Genomic DNA, 25874 nt, shown 5'->3' with positions numbered 1-25874 from the left:
GTGTCCAAAGCTGCTGCTACAGCTATTGTGATGAGAAGTTTAGTCCATACGTTAGTAGAAGCTTTTCAAAAAGGTTAATTTCTTCTTTGGTTCTGGAAATTTTGTTTGACCCTAACAACCTTTTTGCAGCACAACTTCAAAAAGAAACTTATGAGACAGTAAAGGATCCCTAAAAGGCTGGGACTGTATTTCTTCTTCCTACCCCAGAGATTAGTTCTCAACCTGACCTTGTTGGAACAGTTTACTGCAGAGTAGGAGGTGAGTGATCCATTAGGGTTTTGGAGCACTCCAGGAATTTTTTTTTCCTTTTCCTAGATTTTTTTCTGGTCCCAAAGAGGGTTGCTTCCTAAAGACCAGTTATTGCCCTCTCCTTTCTCAACCTGTCTGTGAAAACTGCCAAAATTCTATGTTTGCAAACTTTACAAAGTCTTTTATCTCTCTTTCCCTTCTCATAAGTTTTGCTAATTCTGGATGGGAAAGCGGGGCATCATCTTATTCCAGTTCTACACAGTTTAGAGGTTTCCTCAGAATTTCTGTGTGTGTCACTTCTCTGTTTACCCTTTTGGCTACCTTCAAGGATGAAGGTGTTGACATAGGTTCATAGGTAGGTACTAGGCTATCGGCCCTAGGGCCCATACAAGCCTAGCCAAAAAATGTACCCTGGCTTTCACCACCCAAGAAAATTATTTTCCTGTGTCCCTGTCGAGCAGAGCCACAGAAGTGATCCCCAGGGTGAATTTCCCATTTCCCATCCAATCATCAAGATTTTTCTTGAAGAGTGCTAATGAGGAGCTCTGTTTGACATAGATAGGTAGTCTGTTCCAGAGTATGGGAAGTCTTTGGGACAGGAATCTATCCCTCCAGCATTTTCTGTTTATTGTGGTGACAAGGTTTATGTCCCTAGAGCGTGTAGCTTGGAGGGATTGGGATTTCTTAAAGTGGAGCATGTCCAACAGCTCTGGGTTTGACATAGCTTTGTATGTTAGGCAGAGATCGCCCCTGAGTAGGCGATATGCGATGGAGTAAAGTTGTAGTTTTTTGAGACGGTCTGCATAGGGCATCTGTTTGAGGCCAGTAATCCTCTTTGTGAGGTATTTCTGTGGTCTTTCCAGTTGTTGTAGATGTCTTGTGAGGTACATACCAAAAGGGGCGTTGTACTCTATAATGGGTCTAATGAGTGATGAGTAGAGAGGAACAATGACCTCTTTTTTTCTGGATGAGAATCCTTTTGTGATGAGATGAGGCACGTAGAAGGATTTCCTGACCACTGTGGCGAAGTGATTATCAAAGGAGAGACTACTGTCCACCTGTGTCCCAAGGTCTCATCACATTTTCGGCATTAAGTAGACTACCAGCTATGTGGTAGTTCATGGGTACAGGGTTTTTACCAAAGGGGATGACAATACACTTTTTGGCATTGAGCTTCAGGCCATGGCTTTGACACCAGGTATCTGTCTCAGTGAGGCCCTTTTGTAGTTTGTCCACATCGTTAGGAGTTTCGATTATGGCTCCTAGTTTGCAGTCATCTGCAAACTTTGTTAGCCAAAGACCGTCTGTGTTGGCCTGCACTTCAGAGAAGTAGATACCAAACAGGAGAGGACCCAGGACTGAACCCTGTGGTACTCCACTTGTCACTGGTCTGATGTCGGATTTGGAATCCACTGCTTTCACAGTGTGGGTTCTGTCCGTGAGCCAGTTGGCAACCCATCTTGTGACATAGGGATTTATACCTAGTTTAGTGAGCTTATCTATAATTCCAGAGTGGGGGATGGTGTCAAAAGCCTTGGCGGGATCTAGATAAACTGTGTGAACCATTTTACCCTCATCTATGACTTTGGTGACTGCTTCAAAGAAGGCAATCAGGTTTAAGAGACATGATCTGCCTTTTACAAATCCAAACTGGGTGGGGTCCAGAGTTTGGAGATTACCGATGTCTTTGTTTATGAGTTCCACAATGATACGTTCCATGGCCTTGCAGACCAGGCTCGTCAGGCTAATGGGGCAGTAGTTCCCAGGGTCCATCGTGGCTCCCCCTTTGTGGAGTGGGATAACTGTCGCGGTGCGCCATTCAGTGGGTACAAAGCCTGAGGTGAGGCTATGACTGAACATGGTACTTAGGTAGGGTGCCAGTTCATTCTGTAGTTCGTGTAGAACGCAGCCTGGATATTGTCAGGTCCCATGGATGCTGTGTTTTTGGCTTTGGAGAGTGTGTTTTTTACCTGTGCAGCCGTGATTACAGGAACTTTGCATTCTTCTGGTATAGAGATGGGCCCTCTAGAGAGTGAGAGGGGGGTAAAGTTAGCACTGAACCTATCTGCTAGGATGTTGGCAATATAAGTTGGTTCTGTATATTTAGTGCCATTGTGCTGTAACTCAGAGCAGATCTGAGTGTTCCCATTTAGATTCTTGACATAGCTATAGAATGCTTTGTGGTTGTCTTTAGAGACAGTGGCAATTTTGTTTTTGTAACTAGCTTTGGAGGATTTTATGAGGGATCTCAGCTTCTTACTGAGGGTGACCAGGGAGTTCCTCCAGTCATGGGATTTTACTCTTTTTTGCAACAGTTTCTTTCTTCTGTTGTAGAGTTTGTTTATGGCAGAGGACCACCAGATTGGCTTCCTTTTTTTGGAGGATAACATATTGGTTCTATTAAGGATAGCATGATCCATGCACTCGTGTAAGTACTTATAAAATGCATTTGTGTAGGATTCAGCAGTCATACCTCTATTGTCCATCTGCATGTATGTCATGAAGTTTGCCACTTCTGTCTTAAGAAGTGTGAAGATGGCTTTGGAGAAGTTTTTTACGATGGTTTCCCTAATTGGGGGTGGGGGTGGGATGTGGATGTCTAGGCTGATTAGCTTGTGGTCGGATCTGACCAACGAGGAATTGATCTCTGGTGTGGAACACCAGTTTCCCATGTTGGTAATGACCAGGTCTAGGATATTGCTGCCCCTGGTGGGGGTGTGAATAAGTTGATCCAAGGCATTGGAATTTATGAATTCTAGAAAACGTTGAGGAAAAGAGTTGGTACTTGAGTAGTTTTCCCAGTTAATGGTGGGGTAGTTGAAATCGCCCATTATTAGGGTGTTGGGTTGTACCCTAATACTTTCCAGTGTATCAAGAAATGAGGAGTGTGAATCCTGGGGCATGGTGGGGAGTCTGTAGCAAGCTACAATTTGGATTACGGTCTTGCTCAGAGTTAGTTCCACTTGTATAATCTCGGATGCATTATGCTGTGCAACTAGCCTGGAGGTATGGATATCCTTAATGAATATGAACATGCCTCTGCCTTTAGTGCTTCGTTCTGGGTTAGGTGGCCGAAAGGTGTGGTATGAATTATACCTTGGCAATGCAGGGGTGCTCTCTGGAGCTTTGAACCAGGTCTCTGTCACTGCACAGATGTCAATGTTCTCCATTTTAAGGAGTGCCTCGAGTGAGTGAGTGCATTTTGAGGTTTAGACTTCTAGCATTGAGTAGCATTACCCTGGCAATGCAGGGGTGCTCTCTGGAGCTTTGAACCAGGTCTCTGTCACTGCACAGATGTCAATGTTCTCCATTTTAAGGAGTGCCTCGAGTGAGTGAGTGCATTTTGAGGTTTAGACTTCTAGCATTGAGTAGCATTACCCTCAGATTTTGCTTATTTGTAGCTGTTACGGTGGTGAATTTGTTATTTGAACCTTGCCTAAAAAAGGCACTATAGGGGTGGCAAGAGCCTTAGTCAGTATCCGGAATCCTAAGGGCGACAGGTGCAGGCCATCTCTGGCAAAGCATCGTGGTCTGTTGATCATGTCATCCCAGGCAGACAAGTACTGGATCCCCTTAGAATGACACCAGAAGCTTAGCCAATTGTTGAAGTCAATCATTTTGTCCTTGTACTGTGTTATCATTCTGGGTGATGGCAGGATGCTACTCAGGGTTAGGGTCATACCTGCCTGGGATACAAGATCGGAGAGCTCCTCCATGTCTCTTTTCATGTAGTCCAGGGAGGTACATCTCAGGTCATTCACACAAACATGGACAATGACAGCGTCATATTTGTACTTATTGTGGAGTGACCTGAGTGCATGCGTTATGTGGCGGATCCTGGCACCTGACAGGCAGCTGACAGTAACTTTCTCCTTGTTTAGTCTAGTGAGTGGAACATCAGTGTGCCTGACTACAAAGTCACCTATGACTAGAGTGTTGGGTATGTTGTTATGCCTTATGGGCTGTGGTTGTGTGGCACACTGAGTTTCTGGGCTATGTGTCATTTGGGTTGTGTTGGGGGGTGGAGTTTGCTTGCGTTTATGCTTTGGATGTCCCTGATGGTTTTTATTGAGAGCCTCCACGAATGTAGGTGTGTGTTTTGTGTTTCTATGTGTGTGTTTTGTTGGTGTAGGTTTTGATGGACTATGTGATGAGTGTGGTGTGGTGCATGTGTTTGCCTTCTCCTCTTGACTGTCTAGTCCAGTCTTGGGTGAAGAGAGCTTTGCTTCTAGTTTGGCTATATAAGTGCATCTCTCACAGGTTGTAGTGTTGGGTGGTAGGAGGACCGGGTTGTCTGTGTACATGAGGCAATTGTTGCATTGCCCCAAGATGCCCAGATTCATCAGGTAGACAGGAGAAATCACTGGGAGCTGACCCTTAGACATGCCTGGATAAGTGCTTAATAATTAAGTACTAAAAACTGCTTTCCACTAGACAAGTGAGGAAAGTTGAGTGCTGTAGTAATTTGCAGCTTATGTAGTGCTTACAATGAGTTCTGAACAAGTGCTGAGTTCAAATAAACATATTTGAGTGTTGAAACTAGAAAACTGGCTAGTTATAAGAAACAAAACTAAGCTAGAAGGCTTCCCTCCAATCCAGGAGGGCCTGGGGGCTCAGAAGCCTACAAACAGTCTAGACCACTTAACAGGAAAGGCAGGAAACAAGCTTAACATTTTTTTGTTCTCTTTCCCAGATGCTTTCTTTGTACACAGTAGGAGTGCCTGAAATCAGAATATGATCTCACTGCACTCAGTTGAGTGAACAAATGAGATGGGCCCAGAAGGAGTATCCAAACACAAATTTACAAGAGGGGCGGGCAGTTTCAAAGCCACTAAGATTAACACCAAAACAGAAACAGGGAGGGTGGGTGGGAAAACTAACTGAAGAACAGAATCAAAACTTCCAGTTCAGTTAATATTCATGCAACACAGTTAAATCAATTTAAACACTGTATTATTTGAAAAAAAGTGCAGATAAAGGTACTTAAATTCTCTTATACGTCCAGTTGAATACAGCTATACCTTAGCTTGCCAAAGCTGAGGTTTTTAAGCAGAAAATTTTTCAAACTGTACCACTTAAATAGACAATGACAGGAAATCAAAGAATGTGGCTACCCCCACACCTGCAATTACTAACAGATAATAAAATTCAAGCAAGCACTAACTGAAGAACAGAGTCAAAACTTCCAGTTCAGTTAATATTCATGCAACACAGTTAAATCAATTTAAATACTGTATTATTTGAAAAAAAAAGTGCAGATAAAAGTACTTAAATTCTCTTATACGTCCAGTGGAATACAGCTAGATCTTAGCCGGCCAAAGCTAAGGTTTTTAAGCAGAAAAATTTTCAAACTGTGCCACTTAAATAGGCAATGACAGGAAATCAAAGAATGAGGCTACCCCCACACCTGCAATTACTAACAGATAATAAAATTCAAGCAAGCACTAACTGAAGAACAGAGTCAAAACTTCCAGTTCAGTTAATATTCATGCAACACAGTTAAATCAATTTAAATACTGTATTATTTAAAAAAGTGCAGATAAAGGTACTTAAATTCTCTTATACGTCCAGTTGAATACAGCTAGATCTTAGCCAGCCAAAGCTGAGGTTTTTAAGCAGAAAATATTTCAAACTGTACCACTTAAATAGGCAAGGACAGGAAATCAAAGAATGTAGCTACCCTCACACCTGCAGTTACTAACAGATAAAAAAATTCAAGCAAGCACTAACTGAAGAACAGAGTCAAAACGTCCAGTTCAGTTAATGTTCATGCAACACAGTTAAATCAAGTTAAATACTGTATTATTTGAAAAAAGTGCAGATAAAGGTACTTAAATTCTTTTATATGTCCAGTTGAATACAGTTAGATCTTAGCCGGCCAAAGCTGAGGTTTTTAAGCAAAAAATATTTCAAACTGTACCACTTAAATAGGCAATGACAGGAAATCAAAGAATGAGGCTACCCCCATACCTGCAATTACTAACAGATAATAAAATTCAAGCAAGCACTAACCGAGGAACAGAGTCAAAACTTCCAGTTCAGTTAATATTCATGCAACACAGTTAAATCAATTTAAATACTATATTATTTGAAAAAAGTGCAGATAAAGGTACTTAGATTCTCTTATACGTCAGTTGAATACAGCTAGATCTTAGCCGGCCAAAGCTGAGGTTTTTAAGCAGAAAAATGTTCAAACTGTACCACTTAAATAGGCAATGACAGGAAATCAAAGAATGTGGCTACCCCCACACCTGCAATTACTAACAGATAATAAAATTGAAGTAAGCACTAACTGAAGAACAGAGTCAAAACTTCCAGTTCCATTAATATTCATGCAACACAGTTAAATCAATTTAAATACTGTATTATTTGAAAAAAAAGTGCAGATAAAGGTACTTAAATTCTCTTATACGTCCAGTTGAATACAGCTAGATCTTAGCCGGCCAAAGCTAAGGTTTTTAAGCAGAAAACTTTTCAAACTGTACCACTTAAATAGGCAATGACAGGAAATCAAAGAATGTGGCTACCCCCACACCTGCAATTACTAACAGATAATAAAATTCAAGCAAGCACTAACTGAAGAACAGAGTCAAAACTTCCAGTTCAGTTAATATTCATGCAACACAGTTAAATCAATTTAAATACTGTATTATTTGAAAAAAGTGCAAATAAAGGTACTTAAATTCTCTTATACGTCCAGTTGAATACAGCTAGATCTTAGCCGGCCAAAGCTGAGGTTTTTAAGCAGAAAAATTTTCAAACTGTACCACTTAAATAGGCAATGACAGGAAATCAAAGAATGAGGCTACCCCCACACCTGCAATTACTAACCGATAATAAAATTCAAGCAAGCACTAACTGAAGAACAGAGTGAAAACTTCCAGTTCGGTTAATATTCATGCAACACAGTTAAATCAATTTAAATACTGTATTATTTGAAAAAAAGTGCAGATAAAGATACTTAGCTTCTCTTATACGTCAGTTGAATACAACTAGATCTTAGCCGGCCAAAGCTGAGGTTTTTAAGCAGAAAAATATTCAAACTGAACCACTTAAATAGGCAATGACAGGACATCAAAGAATGTGGCTACTCCCACACCTGCAATTACTAACAGATAATAAAATTCAAGCAAGTACTAACTGAAGAACAGAGTCAAAACTTCCAGTTCAGTTAATATTCATGCAACACAGTTAAATCAATTTAAATACTGTATTATTTGAAAAAAGTGCAGATAAAGATACTTAAATTCTCTTATACGTCCAGTTGAATACAGATAGATCTTAGCCGGCCAAAGCTGAGGTTTTTAAGCAGAAAATTTTTCAAACTGTACCGCCTAAATTGGCAATGACAGGAAATCAAAGAATGTGACTACCCCCACACCTGCAATTACTAACAGATAATAAAATTCAAGCAAGCACTAACTGAAGAACAGAGTCAAAACTTCCAGTTCAGTTAATATTCATGCAACACAGTTAAATCAATTTAAATACTGTATTATTTGAAAAAAAAAGTGCAGATAAAGGTACTTAAATTCTCTTATACGTCCAGTTGAATACAGCTAGATCTTAGCCGGCCAAAGCTGAGGTTTTTAAGCAGAAAATATTTCAAACTGTACCACTTAAATAGGGAAGGACAGGACATCAAAGAATGTAGCTACCCACACACCTGCAATTGCTAACAGATAATAAAATTCAAGCAAGCACTAACTGAAGAACAGAGTCAAAACTTCCAGTTCAGTTAATATTCATGCAACACAGTTAAATCAATTTAAGTACTGTATTATTTGAAAAAAAGTGTAGATAAAGGTACTTAAATTCTCCTATACATCCAATTGAATACAGCTAGATCTTAGCCAGTCAAAGCTGAGGTTTTTAAGCATAATGTTTATTTATTTATTTATTTTACATTTGTTTACCAGGAATGTCCAGCTGGACACAGATCCTTTTGTAGCAGAGGCCTGGGGAGAAAAGCTCCACATAAGACAATACATAATGAACAAAGGTTCAGTACAGTTTTGTATAACATACATAATTATAGACAGTAAGAGTTACAGAAATGTTTTAACAACAAGCATTCTAAAAAAGATTAGATAACCTTTTGTATCTAACATACAGGCTTACAGAAAGTAGCAAATACAAGCATAGTTAACAAACATTAGATAACCTTTTATATCTAACACACAGGCTTACAGAAAGTAGCCATGAGTAGAAATATTCAGTTATGTAAGAGTCTGTCAAACAATATATTATTTTACATTTGAGTTTTTTTAGTCGACAGTGACAGAAGACTTTAACTAGAAGACATAGAGTTATTGCAAGTAAGTTGGCATATAGTCAATGGGAAGGGCATTTTAATCAGGAACAGTACATGGGCATAGCCATGTTTTGCTTAGGTGAGTTTTTAGCATTTTGTACTGAGCCGAGGTGGTTGTGGATGTTATATTGGGATGTAGAGAATTCCAGATTTTAGCTATATAGTTGGAGAAGAGGGACTCACCAGCCTGATTGTTGGCAGTGCTAATTTTTTATCAGGGATTTGTTACTAGATCACAGATCTCTAGTACTAGAGTATGGTTGCAGTAGATTTTGCAAGGCAGGTGTTTCCTCTTTATAACAATACTTTGTGGGCCATGGTTAGTTGATTATATAGTAGGAGTTGAGGAAGCTGTAACCAGTTGAGTTGCTTGAGTGCTGTACAGTGATGTATCCTAAAGGTTGAGTTTGAGGCAAATTTTGCAGTTTTGCTGTAGCATGACTCCAGTTTTGTTAGGTCAGATTTTCTTAGTTTGGTGAATATGAGTGATGTATAGAGTCAAGATCAAATGGGTTTTAGCTACAGTGGCTTTTGCGTTTTTGGGAAGAAAAGTTGGTTTCTATACAGTGTAGCTAGTTTTTCTGTGTACTTTTTATGGTTTGAGATATGTGGCTGTTGAATCTCATGCTATTATCTATTTCAACCCCTAGAAGTTTAGTGTGAAGTGTGGGTATAATAATGGTGTTTGTTGATATAATATTAAAAGAGGGGAGGGGTGTAGTAGTTTTAGTGGGGTGCAATAGCATGAGTTTGGTGTTATTGGGGTACAGGATAAGGTGGGAGGTTGTTAGCCATGTTTCAACTGCTAGAAATAACTCTTGTGTTAGTGACAGTAGTTCTTGTATGGTAGGAGCTGCACATACAACTGTGGAGTCGTCTGCATACTGAATAATAGATGCATGTGGGACTGCGGTATGGAGGTTGTTTGAGAATAATGAGAAATGGAGGAAGCCTACTATGGAGCCTAGAGTCACGGGAAGAAGGGGTGATAGGTTTCCTTGCCATTGTACTGCTTGCTGGCATCTAGTCAGGTAGTCCTGGAACCAGGCAAGAGTAGACTGACAGAATTTTATCTCTGAAGGGGTGCTTAGGAGTTTGTTATATGAGATCATATCGAAGGCTATAGATAGCTCTAAGAAGATATTGGATACATATTTGTGATTTGTTTCTGTGATGGTTTATTGTGTCAGTGAACTATAATAAAGCAGTAGTACTGCTGTGATGTGGGCAAAAGCTATGCTATGTATCGGATAGTAGTTTGTTCGCAGGTATTCCATGATTTGTGTGTGTACAATTCTCTCTAGTATCTTAGACTGAGGGGATAAGATGGCAGTTTGACAGTAGTTTGCTAGATCTGTAAAGTTGCCTCCCTTGTGAAGTGGAATTATGTGGGAAGCCAAATTGGCAGGTCAGTACACATTACGGTGCAAGAGATGTTAGCAGGGAGCCATTATCTTCATCATCTGTGGTCCCTGAGCCTCTGCACATGATGACTTACACCTCCACAGGTGTTAGGTAGTACACTTCTGTCTAGAGAGCACAAGGCCATTTTCTTTGTACAGGTTGGCTACAATGGCTTGGGAGGTTGCTACAAAGAATTCCTTTCCTTCCTTGCTACCTACATTCCATCAGAGCAGAATACAGTGACAAACTAGCTAAGCAGAACCTGAGCAGACCTTCATGAATGGAATTTGATAAGGGGAGGGTCTTCCAGGAGTCCATCCATTTGAGAGGAACACCTCATATAGATGTGTTTAACTGCTTTCAAAACAGACAAGATAAATCCACTCCAGCTCTCTTTGCAGAAAGGCACGGATTTAAAAAAATGCAGGAATGTTCCTGTAGGTATTTGCACCTTTTCCGCTGATTATAGGGTCATTCTGAATTTGCAGAAGAATTCTCTAAAGGCTATTATGGTGACTCCCTTCTGACCCAGGCTTCAGTGGTTCTCCCTTGTGGAATTTACCAGGAGGAATTGCAACAAGGAGCTGGACACCCCCCATTTTAGAAAGTGTATACACTGTCCGGACCATTCAACTTTGATACCTTTTAGACACATTATCTCTGAGGCACTAAAGGAGACAATAAACCCTGCCATTAGTAAACAATGTTACTTGTTGGATGGACTTACTAATTGGTACCACAATTATAGCCAGGTCCCATTCTGAGGTTTTGTTCTACTGGTTCTTTTGTATTTGTGTGAGTTACTATCCTCTGGCCTGTTTCACTCCTTTAGAAAGGTGAACTTGGTGCCCAATTCAACACGTCTGCCTGCGGATCCTCCTCTTTCTTCTCAGACTTTGCCCAAGTTGTTCTAGAAAGAGATCTTAACTTGAAGCTAACAAAGTTAAATCTGTCTTCACTTGAACCAGTTTGTCTAGCTATTTTACTGTTCATTATTTTGAAGACTGTTTTCCTTATTGCTCTGGCATCTTCAGAAAAGCATCTGAGTTGCAAACTTTCATTCATGGTGGGTGAAACCCATGTTCCTTATACAGAAGGTTATTTCTGCAACTAATTCCCCATTCAGGCAATTTGTGGTTTCAGGATTTGCTGTGAATCTAGCCATCTACCTCCCATTATTCTTATTTGAACTATCAATCCAAGGAGAAAGAGGTTTTCATACTCTTGACATGCTGACACTACTGAATCAGATTTTAATCCCTTCAGAAAGCATTAGAATTGTATACTTCTACCAACAGAACAAACATAAGACAGCCCATGTCAGGTTAGACAATTTTCCTTGTTATTCCCACCATGATATACAATTTACATGCAGGATGGATCAAGGCACATTCTATTAGAGCCTTGCCTTCCTTGATGGCATATTAGAAAAGGGTTGACTCTAGAAGCCTTTAGAGGTGCATTCTGGGTTCTTTGTTTATATTTCTACATAGTATTTCAAACTTGATTCCTTCTTCAGGTCCAGTACAGGCTTTTGTAGGACCTTTCTTCAGGGGTACCTGGAGTGTATTCTTCTTCCTCCTAGGCTGGATTAGCTACGGTAGTCTATCCATATAGTTTAGGCCACTACAGCAGGGATACTGATGAACACAGTGCAGTTGTGTAAGCTGCAATTACCATAACTGTAGATGTTCATAGTCATCATTGCTACCTCCCACCATCCCACTTTTTTTTTTTGCATATGGTTATTTTTTGAGATACAGTTTTGTGTGTCTCACTTATCTCGATTTTTTTCAAGACAGTGACCACATTCGTTTCTGGAGGGGCAAGAAAGTCCTGAAGTACTTTCATATCTAGGCTGCTGCTTTCTCCCATTGGAGCTCAAGCTGCAGTAGTGTGGGCATGAGTTATGGAGGGGAGCCAGAGACTTTTGAAGACTGACTGAAGGTTATATCCTGCATAGGACATAACCCATATAGCTTAGGCTACTGCAGCAGTGATGACTTTGAACATCTACTGTTATGGTAAGTGCAACTTACACAACTATATTTCAGATGCAAAAATAATGCATACTAAGATCAGGTATTTTTTTATTGTGCTACTTTTAATGAGTTGTAAATTCTGACTTAACTTTTCTTTGGAATACAGTTTGCATGATGGCTAAATAAGCAGAGTTATAACTGGCCAATGAATGCCTTCAGCTAAGCTACATATCCAGCACAAATACCTTGCTGTTAACAGTTGTGTTCGGTTTACTAAACAGGACCTTTTCATAAAATCCCTAAGCCACAATGGAGAGTTCAGTAAAGTACATGAGCAGTGTCCGTGATGTGGAAGAATTTGAGTTATTGTGCCATACAGACTTCTTAACTATGCCTGTTTTGGTGAAACTTTCCTATTTTCAGTTCTGACTTACCTCTGTACATGAAATACCTATTTTTAGAGGTATGTACCTGTTTTGAGGCTTGATTTACTCCTTCACAGTTTTCTGAACCCCCTCATCACACTTGATTTTTCTGAAGCTGTCTAGTACACAGAAAACAACAGTACTTGCATCTCTCTTTTTCAGAAGCAAAAATAAATGATTTTGTGTGGTAGAACTTTGCAATACACTTCATTAAAGTCTACAAATTTTATACTGTCTGATAATGTGCATATATTTTCCATCATGTTTGTCACTCTCTCTTTATAAACATGTTTCTGAGTAGCATCCCACACTCATACTGGAACCAGGAAGAGTTATGTGCTTCTTGTTACTCACATTTCATGCTAATTAGCTGCCCAGATTTTTGGTTACTTTTCAAGGGCCTTTGTTCCTATTTTCAATGTCTGCAAGTTGAGGTATGATGTCTCAGTAAATTGGTCAGTAACCTGTAATATAATCCTATCAAATTGTTTTATTTACTCCTGAAAATACTATCCCCTAAGCTGCAAAACTTTACAATAGTATGGCATTTTTCTGAAAACACTGCATGCTTTTGCTTAAGTCATTTACATTCATCTTAAATTTCCATGATTTTGTTCATGCATGACGAATAACTATTGCATTCTGTGTGACATAGTGGACAGCTTTAAATGTTGACTTGACAGATAAATTATTTCAATAAATACCTATTGAAAAGTTTTTTTCTTTTTAACACCTTTATTGAATTATCACTTAAGACATAGGGAAACATACATTTATATGAAATAAAACAAATCATATTAATATCTTCCTAGCTACAAACATTAAAAATCACATATATTGTTTTTTGTGTAACTATCATCAATCCAACATTACATAAAATGTTCAATTCCCGTCTTCCCTTAAATCTCACTCCTCCTCAAAAACATTATTCTATGTGTATTGTTTCCACAGTTTCCATTTTTTTCTATGTAATTTGCTCCTACCCTTTTCTAAATATCACACTTTCAGTTCTTTTATCTCTGTTAGAATATTCAGTACTTCAAATACAGTTGATATGAGCTTTGATTTCCATTTTCTAGTAATTACATTTTTTGTAGCTATCAGAATTAAACTGAGCAAGGCCTTACTATGTCTCGGCAATTTAGATCTTGTATCCAAGCTCAAAAAAAGCATTTCCTTAGTCACACCCATTTGATCACTCAATATTTCTGACACATATCCTTAGCTACTATAACAGAAATGTTGAAGTCTGATAACTCATTACACTTCCAGAACATATGCTCCCAGTTACACGTTTCTTCCCCATCACACCTCCAACACTTGCCGTCTACCTGAGATAAAATTCTTTGGAGCATGCATGGGGTATAAAACTGCCTATGCAAATACTTCCCAGCAAAAATCCTAAATCTTCTGGACTTTGTTGCATACTCTGGATCCATACATATGTTCCCCCCAGTGTTTCCTTGTGGATTGCTTATCCAATATCTCTTCCCAATCTCTTCTAACCTCCATTGATTGATTTTTATAGATATCGTGCAATATTTTATATGCTCTACTAATTATCCCCTTTTTTAATGGCAGGCTGTGTTCTAAATTCATCTGAAAATTCTACCAAAGCAGGACTTTCACTTAGGATTCCCCTCTTCTTTTCTCTTTGCCTATACACTCTGATATCAATCCCTGATAGGGAAGACAGCCTCTAGCCTGCAGACCAAATGTCTTCTTGGCCTCTTCCCACTCTATTACCTTTCTCTCTCTAGTTATTTTCACCCAGTACATTGGTTCCTTTGCCAGTTTTCTTCAATAAATCCCAAATGCTTCTTGCCTATTCTCTTGCCTATTAATTGCAGTCGTCCCTAGTGGCAAAATATCCTTTCCTTTCTCCATTCTTGTTTTGTCTTAGTTCTTAAAATACTTTTTGCTACTTTATGAATATAATATTCTGTATGGCTGTTGTTATTCCCCTTATGGATTTGCATCCAAAATCCTACTGTCTGCTTATTTGTTGAATTTTCCCAGTTTCTCCATCTCTTACCACTTTGAATTATAGATTTCTGCATGTGTCATGTACATGAACCTTAACTGTGTAGCTCTAAAATATCCCTTCAAATCAGGTAATCTTAAACAAGCTTGCTTTGTCTGAAGGATCAGCTTATTCCACTTGACATTTGCCCTGTTCCCCTCCCAGATAAATTCCTTCAACTCTTTCTTAATTATTGTCCACTACTTCTCCTCTAGTTGATAAAAATATAGAAAGAGACTAAAAATATTTTCACTGCTTGCATCTTACTATTCATATCCATAAACAACATCTTCCAGTTTCTCAGTTTTTGTATTATCTTATGTTTAGTCTCATCCCATATAGCCTAAGCTTCTTCTTTCGGCTTTTCCCAATTAGGGGTCACCACAGCGGATCACCTGTCCGCTCACAATTGGCAGTGGAGTTTTACAGTGTCGAGTTGCCAGCCCAGCGCCCAACCTTCCACAGAAGGCACACACACACACACACACACACACACACACACACACACACACACACACACACACACACACACACACCAACACACACTCACACCTAGGGCCAATTTAGAGTGTCCAATCTACCAACAGCATGTCTTTGGGATGTGGGAGGAAACTGGAGCACCCGGAGGAAACCCACGTGACCACATGGAGGACATGCAGACTCCGCACAGAAGGCACCCCAGCTGAGGATCGAACTGGAAAACCTCTTGCTGTGAGGCAGCAATGCTAACCGCTGCACCACCGTGGCCGCCCTCCACATAGCACCATAACAAAATCCTTCTTAATCCATACTCTTAAATACTTCACTTTATCGTGTCCCCATAAATATGGTTATTGCTGGACCAATTCATGTGTGGGTACATAGTTTACAGCTATAGCCTTTGTTTTATCTTCACTAATTTTATACCCAGGAAAGAATTTAAACTGTCTCAATATGTTCCACAACAGTGAAATCTCCTTTTCTGGATTTATCACGTACAAAATAATACTGTCTGCAAATAAAGTCAGCTTTTCTTGATTACCATATCAATTATATCCTTGAATTTCTGAGTTCCTAATTTTCTTTGCCAATGGCTCTAAATATAAAGCAAATAACAAAGGGGAAAGAGGACACCCCTGCCTTGTTCATCTGTTCAGACACAACTTGTCAGAAATGTGCCCTCCCACTATAATTTTTGCCTCCAGTCCTTCATATACCCTCCTAATTAAATTTATTATTGTACAGGGTATCAGATACTTCCATTACCCTACTCAAAAAAATCCCATTTTATTCTGTTGCATATTTTCTCTGCATCAAGACCCACCAACAACAGATGTATTCTCTTATGCTCTGTTTCCCTCTAGATCACTGCTGTTCTGTTAATTTTGCCAAATATTTGCGTCCCCGCCACAAAACCACACTGATCCATATCTGTCAATTTTGGCAACACCTTTGCCATTCTTTTAGCTATTATAAACATAAATACTTTATAATCATGGTTTAAAATTGAAATGGGCCAATATGAAGCTGAGTCTGATAGGTCTTTACCATCTTTGGTATTACAGCCACCACAGCTTTCTTCAAGGATTTTGGTGCTTTCCCTCCTTTTAAAATACTGTTAAACAAAACCTTCCAGATCTTTATCACTTTCTTCCCTCTTAGCTTCCAAACATCCACAAAAATACCATCTATTCCTGGAGGCTTTTATGCAGATTGATTGTATATCACCATTTTACCTCATCTCCTCCTATCTTAACTGTTAATCATTGAGCCTCATCTACCTCTAGCCTTGGCATAATTAAGTCTTCCATAAATATTTCCATTTGTGTTCTTTCTTGATTTCCACATTTCTGTGCTTTATACAAATTTTCATAAAATGTCTGAAGTATCTCTACTACCACTACAGGACCTCTGGTTATTTTTCTTGTTATAGATTCACTAAGTTTGGCAAGAACCCTTTCTACTTTCAGTTGCCCAAGTCATTTTGCCAAAGGTTTTTATGTTATGGAGTTATCAAAACATAGTTGCTCAACAGCAAGCTTTCTAAGCTCATTCATATTACACAAATACTCCCTTATTTTCTCGTTAGCACTCTGTACTATTGTCTCTTTTTGTTCTGAGAGATTCCCCATATTCTGCAATACTTTAACCTTTGTCAGCCCCTCTAAATTATTCCTGTTACTTCTTAACCATATTTCTTTTTCTTTTATTTCTACCCTATTTTAAACTCCACTTTCATTTTATCCCACTTACTATCTATAACTTTTGAAGAAACTTCTGCCTTCCCTAATAACTCTTGAATAATTTGCAGCACCCATTCCTTAAATTCTTCTCTTTTTAACAGGTAGGTAGGGAAGAGCCAATATCTCATCCTTACATCATTACCTTGAATTTTTATCTTAGTTGTTGGTACATGATCTAAAATAGTTATTGGATGTATGTCAAAGCTTTCAATTAAATGCACGTTCCTGTGAAATATAATTTCTGTCTGTCTAGCCCAGTTATTGTACCTTGAGGAATAATATGTACATTCTGTCTGAGTTCCTACTATTGAATTCACATCTTCCATACTAAATACATTTCTTCAGAAATCTACACTTTTGTTATATTTTCTCTTCTAGTCCCCCCAGATACATCCTCATTGCTTCAATTCAAATTCCAGTCAACACCTATAAGTAATATTCCCTGCTAAAAACTGATTGTCTCCCAAAATTTTCTTAAGCTGCATAAGGTGGAATACAAATAAATGCCAGTGTAATCCTCCTCCCTTAACAGTAGCCCCTTATTACCACACATCTACCACTATTATTTCTTCACTCTTCTATCACTGTTGGAACTCCTCTAGCAATTAGTGTAAGCATTCCCCTTTTCCTTTGCCCCTGATAATCTGCTGAATAACCTTCCTGAAGTCCTTTCTTTATCAAAGTCACATGTTCGCTTCTTTCCAAATGTGTCACCTGTAGCATTATTTGTAGTCTTCATTTCTTAACATAATTCAATCTTCTTTCCTTTTTTGCTATACATGTGAGGCCATTAATGTTTCAAAATAACATGAATAGTATAACTATTATGAAAAGAAGTTATTATTCCCACTTATTATATATGACAGCTTTTTTAAATGTCAATTTCCAGCATTTGTGTCACATGCACCCACTAATGTTTGGCAGGTTGATCTTTTTTTACAGTTGTTTCTTGTTATCTCCATTGGAAACCATTTCACATTTTACAAGACTTTTTCTTTTAGTGAAAACCCTCAAAAAAATATGCCCCCAGAATACCTCTATAACCTAGTAACTTAAAACAAACAAAGCTATGTTCATCTTCCAATAATGAAGATTAACCATCCTGATAGGAACAATTGTCCCAAAGTGAAAGCTGCACACGTAAGCATTACTTAACCTAAAATTAAGTTTTATCCATGCTAAAATGCATGTTACACCCTATGCTCCTGCTTACAATAACCGCTATCTCTTCTTGTCTTATCTTTAGTCCCCCTACCAGATGTTAAAAACAGCTAGCATGGTTTCTAAAAACGTTAATTTTTAGTCTTAAAAAATTGCTCTGACTTTTATTACCTACCCATGTAGTCAGCTTGTCTCCATGGAAACATAAAAACAAAATGTACAGCTGCCCTCAGCTGCAGACTTCTCAATCCACACTGAACATTTGTTTGCTAAAGGAAAACTTTTTCATTACATTCAGTGTTCTCTTATTTATTGCTTACCCTAAAAATTTATAAGATTAAGCCAAGGGCCTTAATCCAGGCATTCACCCATGCAAAAAAAAAAACAGCATATATCAGCTCCACCTATATTATAATCTGTGCACTTTTACATCCTGTCCCCCACCTCAACAACCCAAGATTACATCATACATCATATTGTCTTTCTTCTGTTTTTATATTGTAATGCTTACATTTCTTAAACTAAAAAGAAAAAGGCACTTGTTTACTTTAGTGTATTTATCACATACAACAATAACTGAAAATGCTGTACTGTGTAAAATGCAATTTGTATCATGAAATGTTTTATACAAGTACTGCTAAGAACAAAAATTGTTTTACGTACAGTTATTTTTTTCCCTTCCCTTTCTCCTAGTATCCTTCCAAACTCTTTTGACATGAAGTGGGGTATATGCTTTTTAGTCCCCCCACAAGTTTAACAAAGTAAAAAAAGTCTAATCATTCTACTTTTTCTTGTAAAGCCATATTTCAAAAATGTGATTGCTTTATAATCTCACATTTATGCACTGATTTCAGTGTTGCTGGTCTTCTTCCTGTTCATCTCCATCTCACAAACCCAGACTATGGTTCAAGTCCAAGGTGCTCCCAGTTCTTCTAGTCAACTTGTGTGCTTTTTTTCTGTCTATCAGGCAGAGCAGACCACAAGTATCTATCTTTAAAATCATTTTTTCTAGTTGGAATTGCTTGACCGGGTGGATTTTGGAATTTCAAGCTCTCTCCTGCTATTGACCTTATCTAACCTACCGTAAGGATAGAGCCTAATTATGTACAAATCCAACTTTCCTGTCTTAGATAGCCTCATTGTTGAACCTTAATTTGTCAATTAATCTACCAGTATTCTTTAAAGAATACTCTAACAGGAGTGAGTGTAAGTTACCTACAAAAATGTTCACAAACAGCTAAGATTTTCTTTTTTCTTTCTTTCTTTCTATGTGGCTAAGATTTTATCTGCTTAGAAATGAGAACTCTAGGAATGATGATCAGATTTTCATTTCCTTTGGCACAGGTTGTTTAGCCCAGAAAATCTCCAACATTACCTAACTGTACTGCCAACTGATATGTATTCCGTAATACAGCAATTCCAGTAAAACCAAGAGCTCATTCAACTAACTTTCAAGAATCTTTCAGCAGATGATACTTGTGATGCCATAACATGAATATTTTTGCACACTTTTGCAAGATATTATAAGCTGGATGGGATGTCAAGGGTCTTCCTTTGGGACTGCCCTTCTCCAAGGTTTTCTGTCAATATTCTACCCAGGACACAAGAGTCAGGGACTCCCCTCCTAACTGTTGAAGTAGACAGAATAGATAACATAAGCTATGAGTGTTATGTATGTGCTTACCATAATGACAAATGTTCATGATCCATGTACATCCATTATGACATGATCTCCCTTCTTCTTTCACCAGATCACACTTGTCCTCTTTGAGTTGGCCCAGTCAACATTATCAGAGGCCTAGATGCAAAATTAGGCATGCAATTACTTAGGTTTGCTAGGGTCTTTATTTTTAGCTCATTTAGCTCTATTCAACAGATAAAGTAGAGCTAAAGATGTGAAAGGTGAGACATATTATGGGAGACTGAGGAAGAGTTTGAGCTTTGGAAAATTCCTTTGAAGCCAAATCAGTACCAACTGTGGTGACCAGTCCTTTCTATTGAGGTGGACGAACATGGATCATGAAGCTCTATCATTACAGCAAGTACATAACTTCCATGTCAATTCCTGGAGTGGACAGACTTAGCAGCCATATTAAAATAAATTTGGAAAAAAATATTAACAAGATCTTCAGATTCCACTGCTAATTCACTCCCATTTAATATTTGGCCAACTTGAAGATATGATGACTTTTGAGTTTGTACAAATCTAAAGAAATTTGTTCTGTTATTATCCTTGCTAAATAGAAGTTTTTATACTTAATTTTAACTGTGACAAGCACCCTTTTCAAGAACTTTGAGGCCATGTTAAAAACACTTTTGTTAAGGGGAATAGTATATTTCTTATAAATGTCATATTTATGTTTTTTTATTTTACATTAAGTAAGTTAGAAAGAGGGATGTTCCACTGTGGGGGTTTATTACATTGTTACTCCCTCTGCATTTCTTTATGTTTTCTCTCTCTCTCTCTCTGTTGCCTCCAAGAATCCTATAAGAAGCTGAGTCCACACATTTAATGAAGAGGTACTACACACTTCTATCAGTTGGTGTTTCTTATTTCCCTGTTAGTTTAGTAATATTTAATTTCCCATAATTATGTGCATGTACATTAGGCCACGAAGACATAGGATTGTAAATGTAATACCAACATGAAAAGAGTTACCAGGTGGTGTGTGGATCAAACAAAACATCAATGAAAAATAAAAGAAATAACCATGACCCAAAATGTTAATATACCACAGTATAAAACAGAACTGATCTTAAAAGTTTTTAAGCCAAGTAACTCAAAAGTCTCACTGGACTTAACAACTGAATATGGAATGTCATCAGATCAAACTTCAGATGATGTAAAACATTAACATATATAACTCTGTCTGTTTCAGTGATTTCCCTTGCAAAACAAACATTAACATTCAAGACAAGAAGGATGCAAAAAAAATGTCTCCATTTGTTTCTCTGCAAGTTATTCCCCTTTATTCAGGCACAGACAGTGGAAGTGGGCATCGTTTGACCAACACTATGTCTAGCAGTTCATCAAGCTCTACTGACAGTGGGAAGAATATTTCACCAATGGTAAGTAGTCAATACATCTTTAGAAACTTTTTTTTTTTTTTTTCCATGAGCACTGAATTGTTACTCCAGTTCTTCTTACTATTGTTAGCATCATCAAAGGCAAGACTTTGCCAGCACCATGGTGTAAAGGGATATGGCCTTGACTAAGACCCAGGTGACTGGGGTTCAATTAGTGGCTCATGCATTTGAGGTGTTGTAAGTGGAGAATGAATGTGCCTACCTTGGGAGGGAGTATGTGTACACTGGCACACTTCGTGATTGATCTCTGGTGGAGGACGACGATACACGGAGGGGGGCATTGTTTTTCAGAAGGCAGGGTATTGGCTGGGTTACCATCGATGTTGGACAATACACAAGCTCCTCCATTACACCCCTGCCCCTGTGACAGTGTGTGAGTATGTTGGGGGGAGCTTACAGCATAAATAGAAAAGCTTCCTCAGCAGCATATATGATGCAGGCCTGAGATGCTTTATACTCATCACTGGCACCAAACAGGTTGGAGAAAGGCCTGTGAAGGTTTGTCAGGTTCGTAGATCCAGTGAACGGGAAGGTGCACTTGAGATAAGCTGATGGTTAACTGTGAGAGAGATTAAAAAAAGATAAAACTTGTGAGTATGTTATTGGCATCTTATTAGTCTGTAATTAGTATGAATCTATTCATTGCTTTCACTTTCCAAAGAGGAAAATCAAAAATGTCAATTTCTGCATAAGGCCCTTTACTTATTCATGTTTTTAACACATTTATTGAATGATCACTTAAGATATAGGCAAACATGAATTTATATAAAAGAAAATAAATCATGTTAACATGTTCACAGTTGCAAACATTATACATCACATACATTCTTTTATACAATTATCAATCCAGCATTACATAAATTGCACATTACCTGCCTTTCCTTAAACCTCATTCCTCCCCCAGAACATTATTCTGCATGTACTGTTCCTACCATTTCCATTTTTATGTAATTTGTTCCTATCTTTTTTCTAAAGATCCCACTTCCAGTTATTTTATTTCTGTTACAATATTCACTACTTCAAATACAGTTAGTTTATACTTGAATTTCCATTTCCTAGTAATTGTTTTTTTTAGCAGCCAACAAAATTAAACTTAACAAGGCTTTACTATGCTTAGGCAGGTCATATTCTGTATCCCAGCTCAAAAATAATTTCCTTAGTTACACCCATTTATTCACCCAATATTACTGACAGAGTACTCTGAAAGGAATTTTTAAAAGATTTACACTCCCAAAATGTATGTTGCCAGTTACCACTTTCTTCTCCATCACACCTCCAACATTTGCCATCTACTTGAGGAAGATTCTTCAGAATCTGCTTGGGGTATAAAAATGCCTATGCAAACACTTCCAAGCAAAAATCCTAAACCTTCTAGACTTTGTTGCTTATTTGGGAGCAATAAATACGTCCTCCCATTGTTTCCAAGGGAACTGCTTATCCATTCTCTCTTCCCAATCTTTTGTAACTTCCTTTGATTGATTCTTATAGTTACCATGTGATATTTTTTATGCCCTATTAGTTATCTCTTTTTTTAACATCAGCTTTTGTTCTAGATTAAACTGAAAACTCTATCAGAGAAGGTCTTTCACTTAGGATTCCCCAATCACTTTTTCTTGGCCTATAGACTTGATATCAATCACTGGTAGGGAAGGCAGTCTGTAGCCTGCAGTCCAAATGCCTTCTTGGCCTCTTCCCATTCTGTATCTTTCCCTCACTAGCTATTTACTCACAATATCTTGCTTCCTTTCCAAGTTTTCTCCAGTAAATTACACACCCTTCATGCCTATTCTCTGTACCCCTACTTGTAGTTATCCCTATCGGCAAAATCTTCTTTCTCCATTCTCATGTTGGCTTAGTTCTTATAATACTTTATGTTACTTTATGAATATAATATTCCCCCGCAAAAGAGCAATTGTCTATCCCAACAGAGTGTAGCCTCCCTGACATCACAGATGCACAGGTGAGAGCTGCCCTCTCCAAAGTAAAAAACACAGCATCAATGGGACCGGACGGTGTCCCAGGCTACGTCTTACATGAGCTCCAAGAAGAACTGAACCCTCACATAAAATCACTGTTCAATCTCAGCCTTACTACAGGATATGTACCCAAGGAATGGCGTACAGCAACAGTGGTCCCACTCCACAAAGGTGGTGCCACAACGGACCCTGGGAACTATCGCCCTATAAGTCTGACTAGCCTAGTCTGCAAAGCTATGGAGCGTATCATCATGGAACTCATAAACAAAGACATTGGGAACTTCCAAACACTGGATCCTACCCAGTTCGGCTTTGTTAAGGGCAGATCTTGCCTCTTGAACCTGGTAGACTTCTTTGAAACAGTCAACAAGGCCATAGATGAAGGGAAGGTAGTCCACACAGCCTACCTGGACCTTGCAAAAGCCTTCGACACAATACCCCACTCGGGCATCATAAATAAGCTCACCTGCTTAAATATCAACCCCTATGTCACAAGATGGATTGCAAACTGGCTCAGGGATAGAACCCACATGGTCAGAATTGCAGGTGCCTTGTCTGACTCTAAACCAGTTACAAGTGGCGTTCCACAAGGCTCAGTCCTGGGACCTCTCTTGTTCGGTATATATTTCTCTGAGGTACAGGCTAACACAGGAGGACTATGGCTGACCAAGTTTGCAGATGACTGCAAACTGGGTGCTATAATCGACTCACCGACTGACACAAGCATCCTCCAAAGGGGTCTCACAGAGACAAATAACTGGTGCCAGAGCCATGGCCTAAAACTAAATGCCAAAAAGTGCATAGTCATCCCCTTTGGAAAAAACAAAGTGCCCACAAATTACCACATAGGTGGTAATCCATTAAGTACGGAAGAAGTAATTAGGGATTTGGGGACCCAAGTAGATAGCAATCTCTCCTTCGACAATCACATTGCCAAAGTGGTTAGAAAGACCTTCTATATAGCCCACCTTATCACGAAAGGGTTCACATCTAGATCAAGAGAGGTCATTGTGCCCCTCTACTCATCACTTATCAGGCCCATAATTGAATACAATGCTCCATTTGGGATGTACCTTACCCAACACCTGCAGCAACTGGAAAGACCCCAAAAGTACCTCACCAAGAAGATCAAGGGACTCAAACAGATGCCCTACTCAGTTAGGCTAAAGAAACTCCAGCTCTACTCAGTTGCTTACCGCCTACTCAGAGGCGATCTGTGCATGACGAATAAAGCCATGTCCATCCCTGAATTAATGGACATGCTCCACCTCAGGAAATCCAAATCCCTTAGAGCTACACGCTCCAGGGACCTAAACCTCAGCAGAGAAATAAATAGGACATGCTGGAGGGACAGATTCATATCCCAGAGGCTCCCCTTACTCTGGAACAAAATCCCAATCCATGTTAGGCAGAGCCCCTCAATGACCCTCTTCAAGAGAAATCTTGACGAATGGATAGAAGATCGTAGATTTACCCCTGGGATCTCTTCTGTGTCCCTACTAGACAGAGGCACAGTAAACTAAACTTAAAAGGGCTATTCTTCTGTGACCTACTAAACAAAGGCACAGTCAACTAATCTAAAAGGGTGGCGAAAGCCAAACACATTCTGGCTAGGCTTATAAATGCCCTAGGGCAGATAGCCTAGTATCAGCCTATGAACCTATAAGGCTGTTCTATTCTCCTTAAGGATCTGCATCGAAAATCCCACTCTCTCTTTTTATTTCTTGAATTTCCCACCTGCTTCATCATCTCCTTCTACATTGAATTGGTAGCTTTCTGTTTGTGTTATGTATAAGAGCCTTAACTGTGTAGCTCTAAAATATCCCTCTAAAACTAAAGAGTCTAAAAACATTATTACTGCTTATATCTTGGTATCCATATTCATGGGCAAGAGATTCAAGTTTCTCTGTTTTTGTATTATCTTCTGTTTTTTCCCATGTATCCTTAGGTGCCATAAGAACCCTTTTTAATTCATACTTCTAAATACTTCATTTTTATCATATCCCCATAAATATTGGTATTGATGAACCAGTTCAAGTGTGGGTACAAAGTTTACAGCGATAGCCTTTGTTTTATCCTCATGAATTTTATACCCCCCCCCAAAAAAACAGAATTGTATCAGAATGCTTCACAAAACTGAGTTGTCCTTTTCTGGTTTCATCAATCAATAATATCATCTGCAAATAAAGCCAACTTTTCCACAACACCATACCAATTATATCCTTGAATTTCTGGGTCCCTTATTTTCTTTGTCATTGGCTCTTAATACAAAGCAAATAACAAAGGGGCAAGAAGACACACCTGCCTGCTTCCTCTGTTCAGACACAACGTATGAGAGATGTCCCTCTGACTTTTGCCTCTGATCTCTCATATATTCTTCTAATTAACTTGATTATTGTATCAGGAAATGAAAATGCTTCCATTGCTGTACTCATAACATCCCAGCCTACTCTGTCAAATGTTTTCTGTGCATGAAGACCCACCAACAAGAGTGGTATTTTCTTACATTCTGCTTCTGTCTGGATCATCATTGTTCTAATAATATTGTCAAATGTTTGCTTCCTCTCAACAAAACCACAATGATCTATATCTGTCAATGCTGGTATTGCTATTCTTTTAGCCATTATAGACATAAACATTTTATAATCTTGGTTTAAAATTGAAATGGGCCTATATGAAGCTAAATCTGGTAGGTTCATAGGTTAGTACTAGGCTATCGGCCCTAGCCATAACAATTCCCTGGCTATTTCTTCCCACACTATTTACTTCCTTGGACCCCTGTCTAGCAGGGCGACTGACGTGATCCCCGGGGTGAATTTCCTTTCTCCCATCCAATCGTCAAGGTTCCTTTTGAACAGGGCCAAAAAGGCACTCTACTTGACATGTATGGGCAGTCTGTTCCGGAGTCTCTGGGTCAGGAACTTATCCCTCCATCATGTTTTGTTTATTGCGATGACAAGGTTTAGATCCCTGGTGCGTGTGGCTCTGAGGGATTGGGATTTCTGTAAGTGTAGCATGTCCAACAGCTCTG

The 25874-nt window shown here is 38.8% G+C and overlaps 1 protein-coding gene across 1 annotated transcript in view; it reads left to right on the top strand.

Moving 5' to 3' along the window:
- DEUP1 (deuterosome assembly protein 1) overlaps positions 1-25874 on the top strand; it is a 427064-nt gene that overhangs the window by 389900 nt on the left and 11290 nt on the right. Inside the window, exon 12 of the mRNA XM_044071821.1 lies at positions 20660-20990. Coding sequence (XP_043927756.1) covers positions 20660-20990 — 331 coding nt within the window. The remainder of the gene's footprint in view (positions 1-20659; positions 20991-25874) is intronic.

The sequence above is a fragment of the Protopterus annectens genome, chromosome 5.part0 (genome assembly GCF_019279795.1).
Source record: "Protopterus annectens isolate FY-2018-M chromosome 5.part0, PAN1.0, whole genome shotgun sequence".
Classification (NCBI taxonomy): Eukaryota; Metazoa; Chordata; order Ceratodontiformes; family Protopteridae; genus Protopterus; species Protopterus annectens.
Note: the sequence above shows the minus strand (reverse complement) of the source record. Positions and strands in the feature narration are given on the sequence as shown.